This window comes from Pecten maximus, chromosome 10 (genome assembly GCF_902652985.1).
Source record: "Pecten maximus chromosome 10, xPecMax1.1, whole genome shotgun sequence".
NCBI lineage: Eukaryota > Metazoa > Mollusca > Bivalvia > Pectinida > Pectinidae > Pecten > Pecten maximus.
The window spans coordinates 29,866,720-29,887,054 of record NC_047024.1 but is presented as its reverse complement, the minus strand read 5'-3'; the positions used below and the strand labels follow the sequence as shown (position 1 = coordinate 29,887,054).

At 35.7% G+C, this 20,335-nt stretch overlaps 1 protein-coding gene across 7 annotated transcripts in view; it reads right to left on the bottom strand.

Annotated features, from left to right (window-relative positions):
• LOC117336891 (mediator of RNA polymerase II transcription subunit 25-like) overlaps nucleotides 1-20,335 on the bottom strand; it is a 48,316-nt gene that overhangs the window by 10,259 nt on the left and 17,722 nt on the right. For 3 of the 7 annotated variants that reach the window (XM_033897629.1, XM_033897634.1, XM_033897631.1), the window contains exons 14-20: nucleotides 20,130-20,235; nucleotides 19,715-19,886; nucleotides 14,644-14,802; nucleotides 11,281-11,367; nucleotides 6,607-6,690; nucleotides 5,729-5,801; nucleotides 4,076-4,114 (exon numbers count right to left, since the gene is read on the bottom strand). In XM_033897629.1, the coding sequence (XP_033753520.1) occupies nucleotides 4,076-4,114; nucleotides 5,729-5,801; nucleotides 6,607-6,690; nucleotides 11,281-11,367; nucleotides 14,644-14,802; nucleotides 19,715-19,886; nucleotides 20,130-20,235 (720 nt within the window). The remainder of the gene's footprint in view (nucleotides 1-4,075; nucleotides 4,115-5,728; nucleotides 5,802-6,606; nucleotides 6,691-11,280; nucleotides 11,368-14,643; nucleotides 14,803-19,714; nucleotides 19,887-20,129; nucleotides 20,236-20,335) is intronic. The other 4 variants (XM_033897632.1, XM_033897633.1, XM_033897635.1 and 1 more) reach the window with 4 other exon arrangements.

The following is a 20,335-nucleotide window of genomic DNA, read 5'->3' as shown; positions in this document are numbered from 1 at the left end:
AGGACAAGTTGACAACTTAAACTGTGATATGGTTTGTGAAAAATAAAACACTTATAAAACAATATTGCCAAATACTGAATGATCATTCCACAAGAAAGTCACTAGACAAACAAATCTGGAAAATAGAAATTTCCTCCTCAGTTTCAATAGGTTTATCTTTTTTGTCTTGGACGAGTGGCTGAGGATATGAAAGGACTGAAAGGAAAGATGATTAATGTCCACAGTAAGAAAATAGTTTAAGAAATATAATGAGATGTAATTGAATAAAAATAACATGCAGCAATCCCTGCATATTAAATAACAACAAATTTTATCAGTCTATGCACTGAACATGGCAATACTCCTACAACTACAACACATGGAAAAACATTTCATAAAAGGGAAAACCAAGATACGACAAACTTAATGTTTATGATCAACACAAACTTACAACATCATTATAAACATTTACCATATCTGAACATTTACCCTATCTGAACATTTACCCTATCTGAACATTTACCCTATCTGAACATTTACCATATCTGAACATTTACCCTATCTGAACATTTACCCTATCTGAACATTTACCATATCTGAACATTTACCCTATCTGAACATTTACCATTTCTGAACATTTACCCTATATGAACATTTACCATACCTGAACATTTACCCTATCTGAACATTTACCCTATCTGAACATTTACCATACCTGAAAATTTACCATACCTGAACATTTACCTTATCTGAACATTTACCCTATATGAACATTTACCATACCTGAACATTTACCCTATCTGAACATTTACCATACCTGAACATTTACCCTATATGAATTTTTACCATACCTGAATATTTACCATACCTGAATATTTACCCTATCTGAACATTTACCCTATCTGAACATTTACCCTATCTGAATATTTACCCTATCTGAACATTTACCTTATCTGAACATTTACCCTATTTGAACATTTACCATACCTGAACATTTACCATACCTGAACATTTACCTTTTCTAATTGATGATAAGTCAATGCTGGATATAAACGATACATGGGAGGATCATGATGAGAATTATTATATATTTTTTGTATAAATAAAATCTTGCTTCCATAGTAATTCTACCTCAGCCTCAGACAAGCAGTCAATAGGAACATAAAAGGTGACTGTACATGATATATGTATTTATAAGGTCCATTTTATAAAATATTTTAATGTTACTAATAACTGTTTTTGACCTCAAAATCATTTTACATTTAAACTTTGATTTTGATATCTGATTTAGAAAACACACATACTTTCATAAGTTAGATCAACAGCCCAGCATTTTTGAAGGTCACCAATGTTCATGACTGGATGGCTCATTACAGATCTGAGCAATAAGCCATGTCTGGAAATAACCCTACCAATTCATGTATTTAGTTTAGTAGACAGTACATCTACTGATAAGCCAAACACAATATCTGAATGTGAGATTGCATGTTGCATCCTGAGTGTATTTTCAAGACAGATATGGTAGGTAACACGGGATACACAAAGTTCTATTATTTCTCACTTTAGACTAGGCCCGCTAGACTAAACATTTAAATATGGTATTAAGTTAGTTTTAAAACACAACTATTTGAAGATGGATTCCTCCTCGATTGTTACCACTTTGATAATGTCAACATAACACTTTCACATATGTCACTACTATAATATACCTTAAAGCAGTTTTCATTGGCTCAGAAATAGATCTTGATATCAAATTATGAGGACCAATTTCACATTTTTAGAACCCAACTACCCTCAGGGCCCAGTGGTTTACACTTTAAAAACAGTTTTACAATCATGATAAACTCATTTCTGATTAAACTAACTTGACAAAATTTCATGAAACTATAATAGCATTTATAACTCTCTTATTTATACTCTGCTTATTTTAAGAAATACACACACTCAGGTTTTAAACAGGAGGCCCAGAGGGCCTGTATCGCTCACCTGATTGATTTGATCAAACTTCAAAAATAATGTTCATGTTCAATTTGTTAACAGCTTTATTTGTTGAAGTCTATCAATGCCATATATGGTTATCGGGTGGGGATCTCAACGGTTTCAAAGATATAACAAAGAATCCAAGTCCCTAGGGGTGGGGAAAGACCCTAGGGCCTATTTTTACAACATGATTGTGTTTATCTCTTCATGCCCAACAATGTATATGGTTATGGGGTGGGGATCTCAACGGTTTCAAAGATATAACAAAGAATCCAAGTCCCTAGGGGTGGGGAAAGCCCAACTATTTGTACAATTTTGAATCCCCATTTCATAGTGATGCTACCAGGCAAAAATGACCAATTGATCAACAGCTTGGTTTCAGAAGTTGTTTATATCAATAGACAAATTAACCCCTTTAGCCCCGCCCCTGTGGCCCCAGGGGGTTAGGTCCCCACCATTTGCCCGATTTTGAATACTATCCCCATAGTGATGCTATCATGGAAATATGAGTGATATCCATTGCTCAGTTTCAGAGAAGTCATTTATATCAGTACAGCTATATTGACCCATTTTGGTCACGTCCCTCTGGCCCCCAGGGGGTTAGGTCCCCACCATTTGTACAATTTTGAATACTATCCCCATAGTGATGCTATCATGGAACTATGAGTGATATATCCATTGCTAGGTTTCAGAGAAGAAGTCGTTTATGACAATATAGCTGAATTGACCACATTTGGTCCCGCCCTTCAGGCCCCTGGGGGGTCAGCCCAATCATTTGTACAATTTTGAATCCCCACCCCATAGTGATATGCTACCAGGCAAATATGAGTGATATCCATTGCTCAGTTTCAGAGAAGAAGTCATTTATATCAATATAGCCCATTTGACCACATTTGGCCCTGCTCCTCAGGCCTCTATGGGGTCAGCCCCATCATTTGTACAATTTTGAATCCCCAATTATTGACGGACGGATGGACAACGGATGCCACGGTATGGCATAAAGGAGAATTTCTGAGAAATGAATTTTTCACTGATGAAGTGATTAAGCGAATCACCTTGTTGAACAACCAGACCCTAGTAGTACCAGTGGAGGACTAATTACAAACCTATAGTACCCTCCTGTATTACCAGTGGGGGACTAATTACAAACCTATTGTACCCTCCAGTATTACCAGTGGATGACTAATTACAAACCTATAGTACCCCCAGTATTACCAGTGGAGGACTAATTACAAATCTATAGTACCCTCCAGTATTACCAGTGGGGGACTAATTACAAACCTATAGTACCCTCCAGTATTACCAGTGGGGGACTAATTACAAACCTATAGTACCCTCCAGTATTACCAGTGGATGACTAATTACAAACCTATAGTACCCTCCAGTATTACCAGTGGGGGACTAATTACAAATCTATAGTACCCTACTGTATTACCAGTGGGGGACTGAAAAACACATTCACACATAAATTTTTGGTCCTTTGACTGTTAAAGAAAATCAATAAATTTCAATAATGAAATAGCAGGAATCCATCTTAAAGAATTGTCAAGGAACATGAAATTATCATAAACAAGTTTGAACAAAATCAATATTCTGAACATTTGTATACACCAGCTGTAATATCTTGACATACAGTACTATCATTATACTTTATTATGATAATTCATATTGTGTTTTACTTTTAATTACATTCCATAATTGTGAAAGCCGTATGTAGCTTGGTTCCATTATGGTATGGCGTGTTATGATAAAGTAGAGCACCATACAACTATGCATATTTTTGATATATACATGTTCATACAAATTCTACATATTAAATACATATGTATATGATAAAACAGCATGGAATTTGCATAATGATAAACAAAACAGCAGCCCAACTGGAACTATTGTTTCTATGGCGACCAAGGAGTGAAAGCAGGCATGACAAAAGGGAACTAACCGCTAGAGTGACCTGAGCTCTATTGGAAGAAATTTCACTGACCACTGATTTTCAACTGACCAGCATGCTGCAAACAACACTAAAAGACTGACAGTGGAAAGATACTGTTAGCCATGCACCCTGGGAAATATTCCGTCACCATAGCAACAATAAAATTTAAATACGACTACCTACCACTGTACATATTTGGAGGAGGACCAAAATACATGTCATCTACAAGAATATAGCATCAGAAGAAGTTGGTTCTAAAACAGGTTTCATCTAAACGCAAGTTTTGAAACTTGACATCAAAATTAGAATGAAATAGAAATTAAATTCTAGAGAACCCATATACACAAGTAATATTCAGTATTCTTCAGAAATGTATCAAATAAACCAACACCAGATCAAATGGCTTCTGTGAAATATAGCAGAGCAAAAATCAAAATTCTACAGCTCATTAAATAGCATAAAGCTAATGAAAGTATCTAGATAAAAAAGGGCACCTAATATTATTCTTTTTTTGAGCTCTTGTTTTAATTCAAAGTTACAATTATGATATCACAGGCAGGTTAAAGAGTTTACTCCCTTCATCTGCCCTATCTATCATTATAGAACAAGTAACAAAAGTTTTACTGATACATGCATTCTTTGTGTAAATGTGAATATCATATGCAAATTGTTTTTCAGAAGCACCTGCATGACACAAATATTTTATCTGTACATTTACTTTATCAAGATAACAATATATGGGGGGAAATTCAAATGTGCTTCCAAGATCACAAGATTAGCAAAATTTTGTTAAGTGTAGAAGATGGATACTAAAAATTTTAAGCAAATTAAAAAATTCACCATCACTATTTTTTCCCCCTAGAAACTACCAAACTTTAAAGTTAATTAAGTAATAGCAAACAAGCAACCATTCTTAATATGTTGCAGTTGTGTTTTAAACATTGATGCACTGCAAAATGTATGGTATGGAGCAAAAAAATCACTAATTCTAATAAAATTCACCTAAATAATATGACATTTTGATAAAAATATCAAAAATATCACTCTTCCTGAGAAGAAAATCTGTCAGATATGTAACAGAACCGTTTGTATTAAAAAAATCTTATTTCCATGTGATTTGGAGAAGAGATAAAGATTTTATTATAATAATACCAAATTTTATAAACAAAAGTAAATATGTGGTCTAACAATATCATCAAGTTAATGCTGAACTTATGATTTTCAAGCAATAAATCCAAGCACAAACTTCAAAGAGATATGATAACACTGTTGCCGCCATCACTGCTTCAAAGTAACACAATAGTCTTATTTAATCTTCAATGATTTTTTGTTGCAGGCGATACAGGAAATGGATTTATGAAAGACAATTAAGCAGAATGTAACAAGCTGAATTTTATTTGGGGATCAAAGCTGGGGTAGAAGGATTCGGGAAAGAAAATAGATGAAAATTAAAACTATTTTTTATTGTGTTTAATACCTTTTGATAAATAATTCTGATCAATACAGGGTTTCCCACCCATAAATAGATCCTTATCAATACAGGATTTTCCCAGCATATAAATAGATCCTTATCAAAACAGGATTTCCCATCAATAAATAGATCCTTATCAATACAGGATTTTCCCCAACCTATAAATAATTAAAACTGCTAATCACCAATTCATCATATTTATAGGATTGGGTTAAAAGCATTTAAAAAATTCTGATGTCCATTAACTTCATTGCTTGTTCTATTACTTATTTAAATTGAATATTGATTGACTCATTTTTAATTTTTCTCCTTTGATATTGGGAAAGGGGAAGTAAGTAAGGGGAGATAACAGAGGAAAAACATACCCAACATCTGTTGCTGTTGTGGAGTTACTTGTTTCACTGCCTGGCCACCTGGTGCACCTTGGATCTTTGGTTGCTGAAATACCCACATATGTAGTTTATAATGTAATTTATCTACTAATTACTAAGCTTTTAAAATCATCAATTTTACACATATATCCATCTGACATTTATATACTGGGGGAATATATAACAGTATTACAAATGACGAAGGCCAACAATTTTATGATCTACAGCAACTCGGCACCTAATCCCATAAAAATACCAGCAGATTACACCCCGGGCCTACACCAAATTCACATTATATGACATTTATATACATGTGTAGCAGGACTTGTATGTGTAGGGCAATCAAGCATCAATTAATAGTAATATAATCAGAAAGACCTTCCATTATGTACCTAACATATGTAGATTCTGCATTGAAATTAGTTTCATTTAAATGCTTGAGAAATCTGTATTTGCTTGAGAAATCTGTATTATACTGTTTTATAGAATTTCTGCCTAAGGATAATTATAGTCAAGCAGAGGCTCATTTTATTATGCAATTTCATACTGCCTTCTCATGACATACATTTATTATAAGTTTGATGTCCATACATGGTAAAATAAACTGAGACTCCAGAAATCTGTACCATGCTGCTTTTTAGAATATGCTGTCAAGGTCAAAGGTCAATAAAGGTAGCAGTGACCTCATTTGCTGTACCCATTCCCTATCTGTTTGATATCTATACATGGAGAGTCTTCCAGTCTAGCCAACATTTTGGATTTTATGTAAGATGTATGTAGTTCAGAAAATGGTTGGCCAGAGTGGAATATGTGCTGTTTACTAAAACAACACAGGTACAAAATTGTACTTGAAGAATCTGCAGGATACCAACCTGGCTTATCATTGGCATATTAGGTTGTGTTGTCATGGTAACCTGCTGTGGTCCAGCCATTGTGTTTGGAGTGGGTTGCTGCATCTGTAACAATGGATGTTATTACAAGTCACAAACAGAACTCTCCATCCATTCTCAGAGACAGGTAAACAACATATCGTGACACTTTTCATTTCTACTCTATTTCATTACACATCTATTACAGCTTCATTTATTGTTCTGGATCGAAGATTTGTTTATAGTGCATTTCTAGCAAGAATATGTGAACAAACCTGAAAGAAAAAAGAAATTTGAATATGGTATCTTTTAAGAAGCAATGAATGATAGGTATATTTTTATACAGGATACATGTAACCACTACTGTATTATCAGCTACATAATGTAGTATGTATTAGGTTAGGCTATGTGCTGTTACAGTGTTTATTGTGTCACTTAATTATAAGAGCTGGTGACCATCAATGTGAAAAATTGTTAGCGATTCAGGTGTAATCAGGCTATCACTACTAAAAGTGCAACTAATCTGTCACCACTGGAGGTATGACTTATCTGTCACCTCTACAGGTATGACTTATCTGTCACCTCTACAGGTATGACTTATCTGTCACCTCTACAGGTGTCACCACTGGAGGTATGACTTATCTGTCACCTCTACAGGTATGACTTATCTGTCACCTCTACAGGTATGACTTATCTGTCACCACTGGAGGTATGACTTATCTGTTACCTCTACAGGTATGACTTATCTGTCACCTCTACAGGTGTCACCACTGGAGGTATGACTAATCTGTCACCTCTACAGGTATGACTTATCTGTCACCTCTACAGGTGTCACCACTGGAGGTATGACTAATCTGTCACCTCTACAGGTGTGACTAATCTGTCACCTCTACAGGTGTGACTAATCTGTCACCTCTACAGGTGTGACTAATATGTCACCTCTACAGGTATGACTTATCTGTCACCTCTACAGGTATGACTTATCTGTCACCTCTACAGGTGTGACTTATCTGTCACCTCTATAGGTGTCACCTCTACAGGTATGACTAATCTGTCACCACTACAGGTATGACTAATCTGTCACCTCTACAGGTGTCACCACTACAGGTATGACTTATCTGTCACCTCTACAGGTATGACTTATCTGTCACCTCTACAGGTATGACTTATCTGTCACCTCTACAGGTGTCACCACTGGAGGTATGACTTATCTGTCACCACTGGAGGTATGACTAATCTGTCACCTCTACAGGTGTCACCACTACAGGTATGACTAATCTGTCACCACTGGAGGTATGACTAATCTGTCACCTCTACAGGTGTCACCTCTACAGGTATGACTTATCTGTCACCTCTACAGGTATGACTTATCTGTCACCTCTACAGGTGTGACTTATCTGTCACCTCTACAGGTGTCACCTCTACAGGTATGACTAATCTGTCACCACTGGAGGTATGACTAATCTGTCACTTCTACAGGTGTCACCACTACAGGTATGACTTATCTGTCACCTCTACAGGTATGACTTATCTGTCACCTCTACAGGTGTGACTTATCTGTCACCTCTACAGGTGTCACCACTACAGGTATGACTTATCTGTCACCTCTACAGGTGTGACTAATCTGTCACCTCTACAGGTATGACTTATCTGTCACCTCTACAGGTATGACTTATCTGTCACCTCTACAGGTGTGACTAATCTGTCACCACTGGAGGTATGACTAATCTGTCACCTCTACAGGTGTCACCACTACAGGTATGACTTATCTGTCACCTCTACAGGTGTGACTAATCTGTCACCACTACAGGTATGACTTATCTGTCACCTCTACAGGTATGACTTATCTGTCACCTCTACAGGTGTGACTAATCTGTCACCTCTACAGGTATGACTAATCTGTCACCTCTACAGGTATGACTAATCTGTCACCTCTACAGGTATGACTAATCTGTCACCTCTACAGGTATGACTAATCTGTCACCTCTACAGGTATGACTCATCAGTACAGTTGTGACTAATGCTACCTCTACAGATGTGACTAATCTGTTACTAATCAGTCACTGCTTGAGGTGACTCATTCATCACAACTACAGGTGTGACTAATCTGTCACCACTACAGTTGTGACTAATGTCACCTCTACAGTTGTGATTAAGAACTTTTACAGGTATGACAAGTCTGTCACCACTATACAATTGTATTTGTGACTTTGTTTGTTTTTGTTTGTTTTTGTTTAACGTCCTATTAACAGCCAGGGTCATGTAAGGACGTGCCAGGTTTTGGAGGTGGTGGAAAGCCGGAGTACCCGGAGAAAAACCACCGGCCTACAGTCAGTACCTGACAACTGCCCCACGTAGGTTTCGAACTCGCAACCCAGAGGGCTAGTGATAAAGTGTCGGGACACCTTAACCACTCGGCCACCGCGACTAAAATATCAGGAAGGATCACAAGGTTTCATTTAAAAAAATAATTTATGAATTTCATTGTTGCAGAATGCTATGGACGTTTGACTATTTTGACTGATTGGTTGGCCTTTTAAAAAACTTCCCCACAAGCAGAGAGTTGGCATTCCACAATATATATCCATCAAAATTTCATGGTCTATAAAAAAACTGATTTTCTGTTTGAACTCTGCAACTGAAAAGCAATACCCCCCAAAAAAATGTTTTGGTCAGGAAGGGTGGACAAGATTCATTATCCCACAGGATCTTGAGCTTATAATTAAAGTGACCTTGACCCTTGGATATGAAGAATACTTATAATCACAAGCAGCACTTTCAGTAAGGAAGCAGTACAGGTAGCATTTTCTTTTGTACAGTGCCTCATAACAAATATTTTCTCGTGTATACAGTGTCTCATAAAAAATATTTTCTCCTGTATTTTCTTTTTTTTTTCAATTATTTCCGAAAATAGGAATGTGTATACAATATGTACATATAAGTCCTCTGTGTTCAGCCAGAATTTGAATTAATGTTTACATCAAATAGTGGGCTTAAAGTTTAGGCCTAATCATATAGATAGAAGATACCAGGTACGAGCTACAAAATGTAGCTTGTTAAGCTACAAACTCTTATCAGTTTTAGCTTAAATGAGTTGATGGACCATTAAAAAGTTTAACATTTAATCTTAGCAAATCAAATCAACAGTAAAATTGATAGATCTTCTATAAAGTTTACATACACTTTGTACTCAACTTTATTACATTTATGGACAATATACTTTTAAATATAATTACAAAGATATCATTTGAATGTGTCATTTTTCCCAGTCTTAATTTTCTTTTTTATATTATAAGTATTATGACAGTAACAAAGGCTGATTTTTTTGATTTTTTTTTAAATTAAATAAATTTAAAGTAATGAACCAGTATGATGTTAGCAATGATTACTCCTATACAGACAAGAAACAACACATCATGCAAATCTATACATAAGTCCCAAGCATGCAAACTGAAAGAGGAGGTCTCAACACCAAAACATAGGCTCCACATATCAAATACAAAGGAGTGAAATATAACAAAGAAAAACCTAGTATATTTCTTTTTACAAAACTAAATGGTTGCAAACATAATATTTCAATTCATATTGAGAAAGTCTGAAATGAGCTTAGATTTGTGAAGGGGGTATACAGGAAGTGAAAAGTTGTTAATGATATATGGGCATCAAATTTAACTGAAGTGAAAAAGTGATATTTCCCAACATTTGATGGACATATGTGATTGGTATATTCACAATATCAAGGTATTTCTTATATATTATAGAATGATAATTAAAAGTGATTTCCTATCAAAATGATAAGATCAGATTTTTCTACATTATATTTTGAATCTGCTGATACAGGTGAAAAACAAAATAATTTGAGCAATAAATTATAATTTTGACTGGGCAAACTTTTTAAAAAGATTTTTTTTATTGAATGAAATTTCACATTTCAAAGTTTGCTTACCAGCATTATAAGATAAAGTCAAATCTGCATTAAAAGATAGCCAAAGAAAAGCTAGATAGTGGTCTCATTGCTAGCCTATTAAAATCTTCTTTATGGGGGAAGGAAATGGTGGTCTCTTGATGGAATATTTGGAATGTTTTAAAAACAATTATTTGGCTCTGAACATCATCACAGTAAAATAACTTATATCAACTGTAAACAGTAACGATATTTCTTATCAAAATGTTATATAAAAATGTTAACTCTGAACATATCACCATGGGAATAAGGAAGATAATTGCAAGCAATGTATTGCCCATCACCTCAAACTGTGGCACCAAAAATAACCCAAGGGCCATAACTGTGTCAAGTTGGATACATAACCTTATTTCAGTATTCAAAGTTTAAGTCTTTTTAAGTAAAGAAGCAATGTGAATGAAGGGAGATAACTCTGAATTTTATCAATTGGAGTCTAAGACTCTATTCATCTTTAACCTTTTATATAGTTTGGCCTTAATATTGTTTACCTAAATTGTCGACCCTCATATTGTGGGAAGAAATTAAAAATCTGTGACCTACACAAAGGGTCTGACATTGTTTTCCTACTTTGCGAGATAAAATATGACATGAATGACCTACATGGCTTGACATTGATGCTGATGCTGGTATTGAGGGACTAAATACATCATGTGACCTAGAGGAAGGGTCTGACCTTGACATTGTGAGTATGGTGATGGGGTAGGGGGCTATACCTGCTGCATTGCCATAGACACGCCCTGAGGGAATGGCCCACGTGGCGGCTGAGGGCCCTGCTGTTGCTGCTGTTGTAACATCTTCGACTGTGATAAGAGACAAAACCTAATCTATCACAATTACTTGCAATTAAAAAATATCTGACCATATACTAAAAATCATCGAAGTCAAGACTTCATTCCAAACATATTTGAATTCCATGCTGGAAAAAGACAGTTTATTTATATATACATGAAACTTCTGGAATGATCTACATTCCCAGATACATGTACCCAGACTGATGAAGAAAACACTCAAATTAGTCGATACATTATAAATATTTTCAATTTTTTTGTTTAATTCTGGTGTTAAAAACCATTATTTGATATCCTTTACCAAACTCTAAAAAATAGTAAATTTCAGTTTTTCCTTAATTTTAAAAGTATCAATACATTGAACAATATTTGCTAGCTACTTAAAACAGTGAAGCCTTTTCTTCCAAAAGTTTTTGGGGAGAAACTTGATGTTTCAAATATTCCTTAATACCGGGGTGGTATGCTTTATTATTAAATTTTTTTTTTTACTAATTTTGAAAGTCTATTATCCCATGAAAGTAAAAAAGCAGCTGGGCTATTTTGATTAATTCTATATTCAAAAGTTAAATATTTTCAATAAATACACATTTGACCACAGTTAAATGTGTATAATGGTAGAGTTCAAGGTTATACTTAGTCTGTCTTGTATCAGTGCATTGTACTCCAATAACACAGCAATCATACAATTACAAAAACTTTGTCAACATCCAAGTATAATACATTTCCGAATGTCCAAACAGAAGCCTGTAGTTCTTTATAGATAGATTTTGGAGATATACGATGTTAGATTAATATATAAATATGAATGGAATTAAAACAAAATAAAAATGACACAAATATATAATATACAACAGATAAATAGCATGCAAAGCACCATAAGCAGTTTATAGCTATACAACCTTAGCATATCACAAAACATACTGGGCAAGTCTTTATTTTGGAGGAAAATAACCCACAATTTTGTCATAACATTTCAAATTATGGCATTTTACAACATGGTTTCGTCAATAGAGATTAACCTATAATAAGTACTTCTAACTTGTGTATATACAAATATGAAATATAATGCGGTTTCTTCAGTTTCTTATGTGAAATTGTACTCCAATCTGACTTGTTTTTTTTTCTTTTTTTATTTATATATTCCTTTCTCTGTTTATTTTATACAAAGTAGGGAAAAAACCCTGCTACAATTTTTTTTTCAATTCCAACTTACTTGTGTTCAATTAAGTGTCTTAACTATTAACAGTCATCTGATTTTCATCAAATTTTACAATTTTGCTTAAAGTACAAAATATTGTAAAACATAAAATTTTATCAACATATGATAGATCATACGAAACCCCTAAATCACCTCAAAGACATAAAGATATTTCATTGAAGCATTTCTAATACTAATAATATTATTTCTACCTGTATAATTTATTACTATTTCCACCTTTATAATTTATAAACTCTATATAAACTAGGGGGGGGGGACATTATGACCAAGGATAATTCAGGGGTTTGGAAGGAGATGTCAGAAATGTGGAAAACATTATGCACAGTGCTTGATAATGGAAGACTCATGATAGCAATAGGCCATCCTCCTGACCCTTCGAGTCAGATTACCTAACATCAGATAAACAGATTAAACCATTGTTTAATTACGTAGTATCATAATTATAGTTTTATTGTTATTGATTATAAATAAGATACCAGATAGATTTTCAAAATTTTCATCAGTACACGTATATTTAACTTCATTTACTCTGAAACAATGGGCAATGTGGATTTACAATTCGAAAAAAATCCTTTTAAACAAATAGTAAACAACTGTTTTTGTACAAAATTTTCAACATATAAGAGAGCCGTCGCCATTCACACGACTATTTAACAGTCGCGAACATGATCACTGAGAGAGTCACAATATTCACATGAATATCTACAGATGGGAAATTGTGATCTTTGAGAGAGCTGTCACCATTCACATCGACTATTTTCCTGACGCTACATTGTGATAATAAAAATATCTGATAATTTAACAAACATTACTTTATTTCTAATAACTGTTGAAAATGTAAGCAATATGATCTACCATTTACTACAAGCAGAAAGGCTACCAAAACTGCCATAATCTACAATAGTTTACTCTATTTAAGCATTTTACTTGTTGAAATACATTTTGGGTCTATATAACATTAAATATAGATCCTATCTACTAAATACATCTACAGAATTTATATATAGATAACACATATCTGTGGTGGTTTGAGAATGACTAAATATGTACTTTCAAAACACATCTGTTATTAAATCGATACAAATTCTTTACTTTCATGAACATTTCCAGAATTTCCTTTATAAAACATAACGTAAATGTATTGAATTTTTATTAGAACATATATTCATAATTGTATTTTTAGTAGGATTCTAATTTCAAAAACAAGATTTCTTTTTTATGAGCAATAATTACAACCTCTAGAAAAAAAGTGGCAATTTTGATTTTTAATATTTTTGAAAACAGTTATTTCATTGGCTTCTACATGACATGTATATAGGGGTCATTCATTTATGGTAACTGTCAAATGATACTTTCTGGGTACTCTCAAATTTTCAAGAAATATCGTTAGAACATGATGTTGTGAACAATTTTATCAGATAAATACATGCACGTAATATCATCTTAAAAGATAGTGCACTTCGCTAGATTTTTTAAATACAGAAGCGAGAAAGGTATTTCCAATGACAAACAGCCTTTCACAATATGCAGGTATGAAACAAAATTCATAAAACACATTCCATCAGTTAAAATTGGACAGTAATGAATTTTACCAGCTTCACCAATATAGGTAAATGAATAGCCAAAATGAGACTATTTTAGCACAGTTCCGGACAACATGCTCAGAACTAGTAATAATCAAGGATTTCTCATTCTGCTCAAACACCAATCTAGTGTTGTAAGTAAGATGATCATTTCTTTATCACATATCAATCATATTTATTCAAATACTGCTTCCATTTTAGATTAAATTTTAGAATTCCAATTGGCACATAAATTTCAGATTTCCACTTGAAATTGAATTAGCACTAAAAAATGATAAAAGGTTCAATCTGTAATCAACCCCTCTATTAAAAGCTGTGGCCAAACTTTGACTGAGCAGAACATGACGACCTTGGTATAATGATATGCTTAGGGTATGTACATATTGCCGGGGACACAAGCCTGCATGCATGCAAATACCTTCCATCACCCTACGCTAAGACAACATGGTATAGGTTGTTATGGATACAGTCCAGTGGTGGACCAACCTTGACCTTGTGAGTATAGATGACATTGCGGATTCCGTTGACAAAGGCCGTCTGGTCATTGGGAATTAAACCAATGAATGCCTTACGCTTGCTGCTGAACAAGAGGAGGAGGACGCGCACCTCACACTGACTGCTTGACGGGAAATGCACACAACCAGCCTGTAATTCCAGTAAATAGATATGTAGTTTGACATGCCAAGTAAAGTGAATAACCTATAATTAATAGTTCTTTAACAATGTCCTAAATGTAGAACATCTACCATATTCTATGTGTGAGGTTCTCATTTTCATTTATTTGGATTTTTCTTTGTTTCCTATTTTTAAGGTGAGTAACAAGTAAGAGGTTAACTGTAGATGGTCAGTTTAGTGGTAATATGGAAGTGGCCTCTAATTTGCCTTGGCGACTGAAGATCAGAGATAAGGTTTTAAGTAGTAATTGATAGAGTGAATAGCAATGGAGTTGATTAGGTTCATGGTGTAATTATTAGGTCTTAAGTATGTTAGATGTGAATAGTTGTCAGTCCCTTCTGGGGATGATATATAGTACCTTGGTGGTCAGTCTCAGAGGCCAGTGTGTATATACATTATCAGAGGCTGGGTTTGGTCCTTATGGGTGGTTTATAAATAGGCATGTGGTCAGTCTCCAGGACTGGTATATGCATAGCCGCCTGGTCAGTCTCTGGGACTGGTTTATAAATAGGTATGCGATCATCCAGGGGCTGCATTTAGATAGATTCTCAGCTCTGGTATAAATAGGTATGTGGTCATTGGGTGGACTGCCTTAAAATAGCTTCCCAGGCTGTGGTATAAATAGGTATGAGGTTATGATCTGTTTATAGTCGGTTCCTAGAGGTTGTATATATAGAACTTGACCATGATGTCATTCTTTTATTAGACTGTGTTGTTGGTTAAGTTTAGCATCTATAGTGTAGGTAGTTGGGTTTAGTAAGTGATGTCACTGTTCAAGAATAGTTTGCTGGCCATATATAAATGGCTGTTAACTTAGAGTAGGGGCTGCTTGTTGAGATTGAGTTGTTAGAAGAGTTTTCAGAGCGAATCTTTGGAATAAGGAGTTAGTTATAGAGAGTTTTAGGGTTAGTTTTTGGAGTTGGTCTTATTAACAGAGAGACTTTGGATTTTATTATCTTAGTTTAGATAGAGAGTATAGAAATGTGTAGAGTAGTTTAGTTTATGGTTTTGAGTTGTAGTTTAGTTCAATATAATGAGGAACAGTAAGAAACTTTTATTGTGCAGTTATTTTCTTCAGTTTGGTTACTTCTAAAAAGAATTGGAGTTGATTCTATTGGATACTGCTGGAATTGATCTGTCTAATTAAGTCCTTTGATATTTACTTTGTGAATTATTTGTGAGTTTATACATTCTACTCCTGGAGTATATATTGGATTGGAATTTGATATATCTTGCTTGGCAAGTACTTTGAATGAAAGTCATATTTTAACAAGAGGCCCATGGGGCCTGTATCGCTCACCTTGTTGGATTTGACCAAATGTCAAAATAATGTTCATGTTCAATTTGTTCATACACATACTCTCTAAGGGACTGAAAGACCCTATGGATTATTTTTACAACCTAATTGTGAAGAAACTAAGTCCCTTAGGGTGGGGAAAGACCCTTGGGCCTCTTAGACTCCGCCCCTCAGGCCCCTGGGTGTTCAGAGTAAAATTTATACAAACTCTAGATCTGTTCCCCTCCCCCCAAGGATGTTCCTGACCAAATATGGTTCTAATTCATTCATAACTTTATGACTTGTAGCGATTTAAAGACTTAATCTCTATTTCCCCTATTTGGCCCCGCCCCTCAGGCCCCTTGGGGTTCAGAGTAAAAATTTATACAAACTTGTTCCTGACCAAATTTGGTTCAAATTCATCCATAACTTTATGACTAGTAGCGATTTAAATGATTAACCCTATTTCCTCTATTTGGCCCCGCCCCTCAGGCCCCTGGGGGTTCAGAGTAAAAATGTATACAAACTCTGTTCCCCTTCTCCCGAGGATGTTCCTGACCAAATTTGGTTCTAATTAATTCATAACTTTATGACTAGTAGCGATTTAAAGGATTAACACTATTTCCCCTATTGGGCCCCACACTTAAGGCCCCTTGGGGCCAGACCAACCGTTTATACAAATTGGTTTCCCTTCACCCAAGGATGTTTCAGACCAAATATGGATCAAATCCCTTTATTCCTACGGAAGAAGAAGGATTTCAAAGAATTTGCTATATTTCCCCTATTGGGCCCCACCCCTAAGGCCCCTGGGAGGCCGACCCACTGTTTATACAAAATTGGTTCCCCTTCACCCAAGGATGCTTCAGACCAAACATGGATCAAATCCCTTTATTCCTGCAGAAGAAGAAGGATTTTAAAGAATTTGCTATATTCCCCTATTGGGCCCCACCCCCCAGGCCCCTGGGGGGCCAGACCCACCGTTTATACAAAATTGGTTCCCCTTCACCCAAGGATGTTTCAGACCAAATAAGGATCAAATCCCTTTATTCCTACAGAAGAAGAAGGATTTCAAAGAATTTGCTATATTTCCCCTATTGGGCCCCGCCCCTCAGGCCCCTGGGAGGCCAGACCCACCGTTTATACAAAATTGGTTCCCCTTCACCCAAGGATGCTTCAGACCAAACATGGATCAAATCCCTTTATTCCTGCAGAAGAAGAAGGATTTTAAAGAATATGCTATATTCCCCTATTGGGCCCCACCATACATGCCATATTTTTGTGAGACCAATAAGGGAGATTGATGATTATTTTAAGGGAATTTTGCCTAAAATAAGGGAGATTTGTGCGCGACATAAATATCGACATTTTTACTCAATTTTTTAGCAATTAACTAATTTTGAAAGTGATAAAGAATATTTGTATTTATTTTAGATATTAATCATATTGTATATGCAAACAACAAAAAGTTGTATAAGGTAAAAAATGCAATAAGTATACATTCAGATTCTTATGATATGAATTTTTTTCCGATTTTTTTTATGCAACACAAAAAGTTTCACAGCTTTATGCATATTGCATAACAGCATTTGAAAAGAGTATATTATAATTACATGTAGCTAAAGATTAAGACAAGCAAGTTATTCATTTATCAGTTTGGATTTTCTTAAAATTAGAAAGCTTGATCCACTCCGAGGGAACACATCAGTTGTAAAAATCACCATGAAATGTCCTGTGGGATACCTTATGTTGGACCATTTAGATATAAAAATATTCCAAGTGTGCAAGTGTATACATGAAATTATGAGAACGGAAGATGTTAATGTTAGGAGACTGCAGTAAATCTTATCACGATCATTCTAGATTTTGTATATTGTCCCTGTCATGGAGTGTACAGTCATTGTAAACACCATGATTGACCACTTTGTAACGACCAACAGATGTGCTAATTTTGATAGTTTTCTAACAGAAATTATCGGATTTCATCTTGCTATCACTGATCAACGATACACATGGTAAATGAAAAACACGTGTGATTTTGCATCTGACCAGACTCTGTATCAATTACCATCATCAAAGTATGGTCCTAAAAGAAAGCAAACCATAATTCAAGTCTGTTAGCTAAGGGGGTTAAAATTGTTTGTAAGCGACTTGCCTTTATTTCATGGTGATAGATATTCTAGCGCAAACATTACACTAGCCAGAGCTTCGTGTGAAAGCCGTGTCCAACAGGCGCCATTTTGATTGAGTGATCACGTGAACAGATGGATCACGTGATCGCTAAATTTAGCCAAATCTCGCGAGAAAAACACTGAATTGTAAACAAAAATGGCGTCGGCAAAAATACTGGAGGTAATTACAAAATACGGGAATTTTGGCTCTCCTGCCGGGAGGAAATAAATGACTTGAAAATAAGGGAGATTTTGTCTCACGCCGGGAGGTATGGCATGTATGCCCCACCCCCAAGCCCCTGGGGGGCCAGACCCACCGTTTATACAAAATTGGTTCCCCTTCACCCAAGGATGCTTCAAACCAAATATGAATCAAATCCCTTCATTTCTACAGAAGAAGAAGGATTTTAAAGAATTTGTTATATTTCCCCTATCAGGCCCCGCCCCTAAGGCCCGTGGGGGACCAGACCCACTGTTTATACAAAATTGGTTCCCCTTCACCCAAGGATGCTTCAGACCAAATATGAATCAAATCCCTTCATTTCTACAGAAGAAGAAGGATTTTAAAGAATTTGCTATATTTCCCCTATTGGGCCCCGCCCCTAAGGCCCCTGAGGGGCCAGACCCACCGTTTATACAAAATTGGTTCCCCTTCACCCAAGGATGCTTCAGATCAAATATGAATCAAATCCCTTCATTTCTACAGAAGAAGAAAGATTTTAAAGAAATTGCTATATTTCCCCTATTGGGCCCCGCCCCCAAGCCCCTGGGGGGCCAGACCCACCGTTTATACAAAATTGGTTCCCCTTCACCCAAGGATGCTTCAGACCAAATATGAATCAAATCCCTTCATTGCTACAGAAGAAGGATTTTAAAGAATTTGCTATATTTCCCCTACTGGGCCCCGCCCCTAAGGCCCCTGGGGGGTCAGACCCACCGTTTATACAAAATTGGTTCCCCTTCACCCAAGGATGCTTCAGACCAAATTTGGTCAAAATCCACTGAGTAGTTTAGGACTAGTAGCGATTTAAAGAAAAAGTTGACGGACGGACGACGGACGGACGATGGACGCTGCGCCATGCCATAAGCTCACTGGCCCTTCGGGCCAGGTGAGCTAATAAAACTGTCAGAATTTTATATACCTGTGCATGTTTTTAATTTCATCGATTAACATAACGATGTGGTGTCAGAAGAAATAAAGGGTTAGCAGAAACGTAACATATGTATTAGACTTCGCAACATGCAGAAAATTGCACCTAAATTTTGACAAGAAATTCCATAAGGATATGTCCTTCAGCACTCTCGGGTTTGACATAGAAAAACCCATGGCTGAGCACTGCCAACAGAGGGCTGCCTCAGTTCAAAATATGGCAGCTATGAGTAATTAGTGTCAATCAAGTAGTTTCTCAGATTGATCCTATGGTGAAGTGATACTTACAAATCCAGTCTGCATGACTTTGTACAGGTTACGTAGGGCTTCTAAGTTGTGGTTGTTGAAATGGAACCCCACCTGTCGTGATTTCTTAAACAAGGGAGTTAACTGTGAAGAGTTGAGCAAGGACTGTGGTATCAACTGCATGATCAGATCTGTGGGCCAGTTGGAAGCATTTCTGTTAAAAAATAAAATCAGATGTCATCCCAAATCTTTCAAGAAGAAATATATCAAACATATTAAATAATTCAAAATAAGAGAAAATGCTCAGAATCAACAGAGATTTTATAATGATCAGTTATGTCAATCCAATAGACTGCTTACTGACCTGGATACTTTGGGTGGGGTACTTACATGACTGGATCTGTCAGTCCATCGGACAACTGTTTATTGACCTGGACACTTTGGGAGGGGTACTTACATGACTGGATCTGCCAGTCCACTGGACAACTGACATTGTAGTGATCTGGACACTTTGGGTTGGGTAGGTCCTGCAGATTTCATCTTTTCCTGCCATTCCAGGCGCCCTGTAATGAGACATGGATTTGACAATGGTAATACCCTGGTACTTACGATTTATATGGTCTATCCTGTAGTCAATGTTAAGAGATACCACATGGTCATATT